This window comes from Gossypium hirsutum, chromosome A08 (assembly GCF_007990345.1).
Source record: "Gossypium hirsutum isolate 1008001.06 chromosome A08, Gossypium_hirsutum_v2.1, whole genome shotgun sequence".
NCBI classification, from domain to species: Eukaryota; Viridiplantae; Streptophyta; class Magnoliopsida; order Malvales; family Malvaceae; genus Gossypium; species Gossypium hirsutum.
The window spans coordinates 46,307,590-46,318,381 of record NC_053431.1 but is presented as its reverse complement, the minus strand read 5'-3'; the positions used below and the strand labels follow the sequence as shown (position 1 = coordinate 46,318,381).

General features: G+C 28.6%; 1 protein-coding gene across 2 annotated transcripts; it reads left to right on the top strand.

The window, feature by feature from the left end:
• The first annotated feature begins 782 nt into the window (after positions 1 to 782).
• On the top strand, positions 783 to 2,462 carry LOC107912758 (cinnamoyl-CoA reductase-like SNL6). Of its 2 annotated transcripts, none has more exons than XM_016841069.2 (6): positions 783 to 1,096; positions 1,203 to 1,363; positions 1,432 to 1,620; positions 1,735 to 1,888; positions 1,971 to 2,163; positions 2,249 to 2,462. In XM_016841069.2, exons 1-6 carry the CDS (start codon positions 979 to 981, stop codon positions 2,328 to 2,330), a joined length of 897 nt encoding a protein of 298 aa, XP_016696558.2. In that variant the 5' UTR covers positions 783 to 978; the 3' UTR covers positions 2,331 to 2,462. The 2 variants fall into 2 exon arrangements, with proteins under 2 accessions (XP_016696558.2, XP_016696566.2); XM_016841077.2 differs by having other exon boundaries at positions 889 to 1,096; positions 1,209 to 1,363.
• Positions 2,463 to 10,792: the final 8,330 nt, after the last annotated feature.

The window sequence follows — 10,792 nt, the reverse complement described above, 5'->3', positions numbered from 1 at the left end:
TATGGTGTGATGAGTGAATTACCAACTCAGTAAATATATATATGATCTCAAACGTAATTGAAGATAATTATGTCATTTATTATAATAAAAAAATAACTATTCACTAAACTAATAAATAACTATCACAAACCATAATCATTCATGTATTTTTTTTATTTTCAAATTTTAATTTATCTTTATTTTCAAGTATTATATTTAATTAATATTATTATCTTAAAGAATATTATTTTTCATCCAAAGAATTAAAAAAACAAATTCTAGTATTATTTTATATTAAAAATTAAGTCACAATTGCCCTTGAATTATAAATTTTTTTTCTTACTTTGATATTTCATTTTTCTGTCTTATCTTAGTAATTTAACTATAATTTTGGTCCCATTTTATCTTAAAAACTATGACCGTTCAACAAAAATATATCATTTGTCTTATTTCTATTGGCAACTTTTTTATATTGAGGTAAATTAGAATGAAAATGATTCTTCATGTATTAATGTGGGGTAAAAAGGTTTTAAGTACCATACAATTTAAAGTTAAATCATAACTTAAACCTTATATTAGTTATATAAATAAAATAAAAATTTATACTTATATTAAGTCTTTAATTAAATTAGTGTTATAAATTCATCAAACATCAAATATTTAATTTTATCATTCTGACTAAAATCTCATTTGATATTTATATAAAATTTTAATAAATATATTTATTACAATTTTTTTCACCTTTGCCATAATCTAGAATTATTTAATTAAATCTAAAAATAAATGCAATAATGTAATTGTTAGTAGATGCCACGGAAAGTAGATGGGAACGTGTTGCAAAATAGTTCACCAACTCGTCCTCCTTTAAGTACTCATCTCACCTTCAAATTGTCCTTTTAACTTCTATATAAGGAAGCTGATTACAAGAAGAAACCAAATAAAGAAGAAATAAAAAGGTGAAAGAAACTACTTTGTGCAAAAGCTACAACAACAACCAAAATGGATCACGAAAAGCCAGCAGCTTGTGTCCTTGATGCATCAACCTATGTGGGTTTTTGGATTCTCAAAGGACTGTTGAATAGAGGGTACACAGTTCATGCAGCTATTCAGATGAAGGGTAACTGCTACCCCCCCCCTTTTCTTCTTCTTCTTTGTCTGTTATTGGTGACTTCTTTCTTTGAGTTTGTTTATTTTTGTTTTGAAACTTGTTTTCTCCTGTTAAGGATCAGAGACAGATATAGTGAAGAAAATTAAGGAAATGGAAAGAGTGGAGGAGAGATTATCAGTTTTTAGTGTGGATATTCTGGATTACCATAGCATTCTTGTTGCTTTGAAGGGTTGCTCTGCTTTGTTCTGTTGTTTAGACTGTCCAGATGGTTATGATGTAAGTCAAGATCAAATTCCCTTATTTTTGTTGCTGGAATTTATTAACGTGGTTCATATGGGGGGCAGGATCTAATTGTGGATTTGGAAGTGAGGGGAGCAATCAATGTAGTTGAGGCCTGCGCACAAACAGATAGCATGCAGAAAATTGTATTCACTTCTTCCTTAACTGCAGCTATTTGGAGAGAAAACATTTGTTCACAGACAGATGTAGATGAGAGGTTTTGGAGTGATCAAGATTTCTGCCGCAAAATGAAGGTTAGCAAAATGAAACCCTTGAAATTTGAATCCATATTTTTCCCAGCTCCTATTGAGTAGCCAAATAATTGCATACATCTTACGTAATTATTATGTATCTACTTTGATGTGCAGTTGTGGTATGCCCTTGCTAAAACACTCTCCGAGCAGGCTGCCTGGGCTCTTGCCATGGATCGAATGCTTAACATGGTTTCTGTGAATGCTGGACTAGTTGTTGGCCCTGCTGTTGCACAGCAAAATCCTTGTTCAACCATGTCCTATCTTAAAGGTATAAAATATGCAAATAAGCAATGAACTCCGTCTGAAACAATACCATGTCTGCAATTATGTTTTATTTCAATCTGAAACAGGAGCTGCTGAAATGTTTGAAAACGGAGTTCTAGCTGTTGTGGATGTGAAGTTTTTAGCTGACGTTCATATTCGAGCTTTCGAAGATTCATCTACCATCGGACGATACTTTTGCTTCAATCAAATAGTGCATACTGAGGAAGAAGCTGTTAAACTTGTAGAAACCCTGAGCCCTTTGTTATCTTCACAACCCAAGTGAGTCTATTGTAACTCTGTTATTGTCATTAAAAAGAAAATAAAAATAGTGACGTCCTCAATTTATCATGCCTCTTAAATGCAGATATGAATGCCAAGGGAGCGAGGCCTATGCTGAGAGGTTGAGAACCAAGAAATTGAACAAATTGGTTGAAGGCACTGCATAATTGTGAAACTTGATTTTACCTTTTTTTCCTATCGATTATAGCTTCTTAACTTTATCAGATGATGTGTGTATATATATATATGTTCTTATTGGGAAAGATGTGCTGATTTTTCTCATCAGCATTTTTAGTGAATTGGCCGAATGGTAAGGAACTCCTTGGTATAAGCAGAACTTAAAACCCTTCTTTTAGCACTCAAAAAATTGCTTTCCTTCACAGAAAGGGGGAATATCCCAATGTTAGTTCAATATTTTTGGCCTTAATTTTTCATAGGAGTTTTCCTGTGGCAGAGGATGACGTAAGCATTTAAGTCAAATTGCAATGTCCAATGGAGGTATAGTCTTTCCTACGACAAAGGATGACACAAGGATTAAAGTCCAATTCCACAAATTCATGAATATATATATGAGATGTTTGAAACAGAGCTTGGTTGCATGAACGCAACAGTCATCGACGGCTGAGTGGGGTGAAAGGTCACATCCCAATTCGTGAAAGCAATTATGACAATTATTACTTTCTTCTTTTCTTGTTCATAATATCAAGCTTTTAAGACAAACATAACAATAACTTATAAGCTTAACTGCTCCATGAATAGGATCCATGGATCAAGTTTCCATACTCATCTCTAGAAATTACAGCAATCCCATAAAAGGAAAAAAAGGAAAGATAAAAAAAATCATTTTATTTGATAAAAAATAGAAAAGTTCAAAATTGAAGTAAATTATAAAGGAAAGATAAAAAAAATCATTTTATTTGATAAAAAATAGAAAAGTTCAAAATTGAAGTAAATTTTCATTTAATTTATGGCTTTGTAAAGTAGAAAAGGGTAATATTTCTTTTTCTTTTTTTTAAATACAGACTTCACCACTCACGTTGTTAGTTCAAATCATGATGTATGCATGGTAGAGATTTATTCTTGCCAAAGATGCGTGAATGGCAGAAAAGATAGTTGGAATAAATCAGGAGAGGGGTCTGTGGTAGTATATGGCATGATTAATTGATCAAGTGTCGTCCTCCACCACTACCGAAAGGTATGCTTTGTTAATGGGGTGCACTGCATATCAGCCATTATCAAAGGTGGGCTCACTTATTTTTTGTCGCTTTGCATCTGTTGCTTCGAAATGGCTGCTACGCTGGCTCACATGTACTACGTCATACTGCAGACTTTCCCTCGTCTGTTTTAATTTTTGTGTTAAAGATTAAAATATAAATTAATTATTATGTTAAAATTTTTATTTATGTTTATCATTAAATAGTTGTAATGTCACATATATTTTATGCTAAATAAGTATTTGAATTGCAAATTAATTATCTTCATTGACCTATAGTTTATTAGATATTTAATAATTATTATGATGAATTACTATAAATATAAAAATTGAAATGATAAATAACTAAAAGAATAATGTAAAATTTAATGGAAGCGAGTTTTTATTTTCTCAGCATCTTGTCCATTATTAAATAGACCAATATGAGAAAAATATTTTACGAATTTAACAAAAAATAATAAACATGATCAAAATAAATGGTGTAAAATAAAAATACTGCTCATTGAAAATCAATTATAGAATCTATTATTTTGGATTTGTGGTTTTGCAAGGATTATTTTAATTGTGGTTATTAAAATTAGTATGAATATTTAAATATTTTTTTATTATTTTAAATTAATTTTATAATATAAATAATTATTTATTTAAGTTCATTTTAAATGTGATTTTTCAAATGATTATTAAAAAAATTATTTATTCTTTTAAATATTTTTTTTAGTATTTGCCTATTTGCTCATTTAATCGCGTCATCGTGTAATGATAATGTTTTTAGAACCTAATCATGATTAAACTGATCCAACCATTTATTCCTAATCTGGTTGTTGATTCAACTAGTTCCAAAAATAAAAAAATTCAGATGTAATATTTTTTTAATAAATTATAAAATGCTTTTTATCAATTAATATAAAAGTAACAGTTACAATGAAGCTCAATAAGAGAACCAATTAAGTGGATGCCAACTAGTGTTTATGGTTCCAAAGCCAGCATGAGTTGAAACCTTTATTCCTTCTCGTATTCGTATGAATTTGACCTTCGTTCTTCCTACAAAAATAAATTTCCATTTTCAAAATGGGATAATTTATATGTATATGCTTAAAAAAATTAATTTGAGAAATTATGTTGAAATTTTTAAAATTTACTAAACTACATTATTTTTGAAGAGAAAAAGGAAAATATATATTATAGGACGTACTTTTAGCCACATTATTTAAAATAGCGTCCTAAAATATGCGTTTTCACTAAAAATTGACACTTTAGTTTTTTTGGTCAAATAGTTAAATGTTAATGTTTTTATCTTTGAGTTTCAAGTTCGATTTTTCTTATATTTACATTTTTATTTTTCATTTCATGTTGTTTTTAAGCTTTTCTTTTCTTTTTTTTAATTAATATTTTTAATATATTAGCTCTTTTGGTTACATGGTTAGATAATTGTGATTTTATATTAAAGTCCTAAATTTGATTCTACTTATAAACATTTTAATATATATTTTTATTTTATATTGTTTCAAGCTTTTTTTAATTAATGTTTATAATTAATAAATATATTTTTTAATTTTTTAATTTATTTTTTTAATTAATAAATTTTTTATTTATAAAATCAAGCAATTATTGCAAATATCATTATTTTTAGTAAATATAATTTTTATACGTGTAATATTTATTTTTCAATCTATATCATGAGTTTAGTAAATTGACATATTATATATGTTTGTGTATTTGAAATATTTTACATATAAACATAATGATATTTGAAATATTTCACATATCAAAATATTTGAAATATCATACCCATAATGTAGATGAAAAATAATGATGTTTGAAATATTTTACTTATTTGAAATAATAATGATATTTGAAATAATTATTTGATTTTATAAATAAAAGAGTTATTAATTAAAAATAAAAGAACTTGAAAATAATAAATTTATTAATTATAAATATTAATTAAAAAAAGTTTGAAACAACATGAAATAAAATGTACATATTAAAATGCTTATAAGAGAAATTGAACTTAGGACTTAAGAATGAAATCACAATTATCTAGTCATCTAACCAAAAGAGCTAATGTGTCAAATATATTAATTTAAAAAAAAAGCTTCAACCAACATGGAATAAAAATACAAATATAATTAGGAGAAGAATCGAACTTAAAGTTTAAGGGTAAAAGCATTAACATTTAACCACCTAACCAAAAAAGGTTAAGTCGTCAATTTTCAGTGAAAACACATTTTGTAGGACGTATTTTCAACTAACGTGATTGAAAATATTTTGTAGGATGCGTTTTTCTTTCTCTCTCCAAAACAGAATAGATCGATAAATTTTAAAAAAAAACAACCTACTTTTTCAAATAATTTTTTTCAGCATATTTTTAAAATTTAGCCCTTTCAAATTGGCTAAATAAAGCCTTTATGTTGATTTTAATTTTAATTAGGGAAATATGTCTCTTTTAGGAGAGAGAATGTAAAAGCGCCTAAATTAAAAATCCTAATGGTAACTTTTTTTAACCCTATAAATACCCATTAAATTTTATTTTTTTTCATTCACATCATTCTCTCAAACTCTCTTTAACTCTCTCAAACTCTCTCAAGCTTTTTATTTAAAATTTATTTATATTTTCATTTAAAAACAATATTTTTTAAATTATATTGTATTTTATTCGTTCTGATCAGTTTCTCAAGAATGGATGCCTCTTTTATTCGCTTTGATGACAACCATATTTTTGCACCCAATTAGCAATGGTAATTCGTTATTTTTAAATTTTCGTTATTTTTAATTTTTAATTTTAGTTATTTTTAATTATGTTAAATTTTTTTGATAAATCTAAATAATTTTTTTATGTTTTAAATAGGCGGACGATCGTGTGCTAAAGGCATTCATACATAATACGGGGGAACCTCTGATCCCTGAAATTTGTGGGTACTTGCAAGAGGTTGGATTCTTGCAAGCATCTCCTATGCAAAGGGGCTTCAAACTCGATCTCATATTAATCAGCTCGTTGGTAGAAAGATGGAGGCCCGAAACACACACTTTCCACCTTTCATGCGGTAAGTGTACAATCACACTCAAGGACGTAGCATTACAGTTCGGTCTGTTGGTGGATGAGCAAGTCATCGCGGGATCAGCGGTCATTCTGGGGAAAGTGGAACTCTTCACGACTGTAAGACCCTTAATTTGCCCGGGCCCAATAAAATAAAACCTATTAATAAGCCCACCCCAAACAACTAAAACCAAACCCAATTTCCAAAGCCCAATATGCAAACCCTAGCCCACAACCTATTTTCAGAAATCGAAACCCTAGCTGCAAGCCTCAACCACCCTCTGCCGCCGCTCCTCTGACACCACCTACCTTGCAGCACCTCCACTTGCTCCATTTGCACCTGCAAAAGCCAAAAAGAAGAAAAGACAGCAAAAATAATAGAAAAAAAAAGCATGTAACAAGGCTATAAAAAGCCAAATCTAAAACCATTGTAGGATTCAGCCACTTTTCATCAATACAAAAAATAGATTTAAACACAAAAAACAGATCCGAAGGAAGAACATAGGAAGTTAATCAAAAAAGATTCATCACGTAGAGGTTTTGATTTTTTTTGCTTCCTTTTCTCTTTATTTTTTTCCTTTGAATATATGTAGGCGTATTTCCTTTATTTTTATTTTTTTGAATAAAAAACAACAAATACATATAGATATTTATATAAAATATAAAAGAAAACAAAAAAAAGTACCTTTTTATTTTTCCGGCCACCGTCCGCGGTGGCCGGTGACGGTGGCCAACGACGGAAGACGGCGGATCACGGCGGCGCCCTAAGGCCGGAGCTGGGCTCAGGCCAGAGAGAATTCTCTCCCCCCCCTCTCTTCTTTGTTTTCTTTCAAATGCTACAAATGATTTTTTTTTAAAAATTTTGGCCTTTTATAGCCCCCAAAACAACGTCGTTTTGGGGGCTGCCTTTTAATCCCAAAATGACGTCATTTTGACTTGGACCGGATCGACCTGACCCGACCCAACTAGGATCTGAGTGTTTTTTAACAGAAGGGCTAATTGCGCTTTTAGCCCTTCCGTTTTTTTATTACTTTGCAATTAAGTCATTTTTTTATTTTTAATTTGGCCCCGAAATTTGTCGCGATTTTCAATTTACTCCTCGCTGATGTGCTGCGTTTTGATGGGAAGGAATAATTGCTGTTTCGGTCCCCCTATGTTTTGCCCGCGTTCAAATAAGTCCCTTTCTTTTGTTCTATTTCGAAATTCACCCCAAAACTTCATTTTTAATTCAATTTTGTCCTTTTTCACCTTTTTCTCATTATTTTATTTTAATTTTAATATTATATATACTATTATATTTTATTACTATTATTATATTTATTATTTATTAGCATTAGTATTATTTTCACTTAATACTTATATGTATATATATTATATAGTATTATTAATATATTTTTTTGTTATTATTATATTTCTTAACTTTATATATGTATATATTCTTTTAATATATTAGGTATATTTTAAATTCTATATTACGTATATATATATTTTTATACTATATTATGTATACATTCTTAAATATTATTAGTTATATATTTTTATGTTATCATATATATATGTGTCTAATGTTATATTACATATATACTTTAAAAGCTATATCAAGTACGTATATATTATGTACAGTTTTTCTTAAATATTATATTATATATATTTAAATGCTAATACTATGTATATATGTTTTCAATATACATATATATGTTTACGTATATATAACGTTACTAATTTTCTTTTATTATTTTTATTTTCTCCGGTACATATTGTCATTTATATATTCTTATTATTACTATATCTATTATTTATTAGTATCTTACTATTACTATTATTAGTATTATTTTTTAATCAATACTTATATGTATATACTATGTAAATATTTTAATATTATATTATGTATACATTTTTTATATATTACGTATATATATCTTTTAATATTGTATTTTTATTATTATGTATATATTTTTAATACTATATATATAATTTTTATTTTTATTATTACATATATATTTTAATACATATATGTATATATTTATATATCGTTATTATTAGTTTTTTTATATATTATTACTGTTTTCAATAAATATTCTATATATTTTTAATCTAGTATTATATGTTTTACATATATATGTTCCCTACTATTTCATGTTTACATTATTACTATTATTATCATGTTTAATACCATATGTATTATTATCGTTTTATACTATTATAATATTATTATTATCGTTTTCGTTATCATTGTCATTTTTATTTTGCCATGTTTTATTTATTTTTATTTATTTATTTTTTTACTTATGTATTCGATCATTTCATTTTCCTCATGCATTTGTTTATATTTACATATTACTAGCCTTGCTATTATTTCATCTTTTATAATTGCTCATATTATTGTTTTTGACACTGTCGCACCTATTATTATGTTATTATACATATTAATACCATAATTTGCTTTTATGTTTTACTATAAATCACGTTATATTTTTTTACTCAATACATTAAAATAATTCTTTCATAAAAGTAATATTCCGTATTTAGTAATTCGAGACAATCGTGCCCTAACTTACTGGGTTTCAATTTTTCTCATTTAACCTAAATAACGGAATATTCTTTTAAATCACAATACGAGTGTTGAAATAAATGCTTACTCTCGAAGATGCGAGGTGTTGTGTCCTAACTTACTGAATACGACATCTTGTTACCTCGAGATAAGAGCTTTTGCAAATAAATGCAATATTCGGTATTAAGAAATTTGATAAAATGTGCCCTAACTTACAGGGTTTCGAATTTTCTCATTTACCCTAAATAACCGAACATCCTTTTAAAAAATTAGAATACATTAATTTTAAATAAAAGCAAGCTCATTCTCAAAGTTCGAGATGCCGTGTCCTAACTTACTAGGCGTGACATTTTATTACTTCGAGATGAGAGAGTCCTTAACATCTGTTTTAATTTATTCGATCATTTTTAAATTAGCATTACAAAGAGGGATTGTAGTTTAAATTCTTTCAAAGTTTTCAAATCTTCGACACTAAGACACTAATTAATCAACTAGGTACCAATTTTGGGCGTATCAAGGGTGCTAATCCTTCCTTGTATGTAACCGACTCCCGAACCTATTTTCTTGATTTGCGCGGACCAAATCATTGTTTAAATAAGTCAAACCATTTATTGAAAACAACCACTTTTATGAGGTGACCCGACACACCTCATCAAAAAAGATTGGTGGCAACTCCTCTATTCATTTTCATTTTTCAAAATCTAAGTCGATTCCCGTTTTTCCAAAAAAATGGTTTCGACAATGACAATGTTGGGAAAGGTCCTGAACAGGTTCAAAGGTGGTCGGATATTGATCAACTGGTTGGAAAAAATTTCGATAAGCTTCCAGACGACGCAACAAAGAAGGTCATACAATAGTACACTTGAGCATTCATCATGAAGTTAATCGGGAACATTTTAATGCCTGGTAAATCTAGAAATTTGGTGCACATAAGGTGACTTCTACATCTAATGAACTCTAGTAAATGTACAAAACTAAGCTGGGTATCTGCCATGTTGTCGACGTTATACTGGGAGCTTTGTCGGGCAACCCAACTGGATAAGATGTAGATAAGTGGTTGCTTATTGTTGCTACAGTTGTAGGCCTGGTGGCAAATACCGTTTCTACGTCTTAGAGTCACCGACCCATACATGCTCCTGTTGGTGATGAGGTAAATATAATTTATCAATAAATATGTATTTTGTACAGTAAATATTTTTATTTATTATATGTTTCGCCTAATATATCGTTTGTACAGGTGGAACCATGGGCCGAGTTATGTCGGACTGCCTGATGAGTTGGAAGATGTTAGGTTGTTGTTAGATCAATGATTTGAAACCGAGGTTAATTTCCTATCCTTTTTGAACCTATATTAGCTATGCAATGACTTGTTAAAAAAATCAGTATGTAATGATATTTACAATTTATGCTTTTCAGTTTTGAATATGTAACAACCCGATTTTGGGCCTAGTCAGAACAGTAGTTTTGAGACCACTAATCTGAGGTTGGAGAAAGTATTTTATTATTATTTTAAGATTATAACATGTTTATATTAGTGCAAGAAAAATTTGGTGAAGTAATTTTAGCGTTTATGAGCTTAATTACGAAAAAGGACTAAATCACATAAAGTGCAAAAGTCCTATTTTGATAGCTAAGGGTTGTAAATTGCTAGAGAACCTAAATTGGAGGTCTTTAAAGGGCAATTAGACCCTTTAGAATAGCCTGTCAAAAGTCAAAATTTTGGTGAAATTAACTGTTGAAATTGAATAAAATAAAACAAATAGTAAAAGTTGTCATTTTTTTCATCTCTCTCTTTCTTTTCCACCAATTTTTCTCCAAGAAAGTGGCC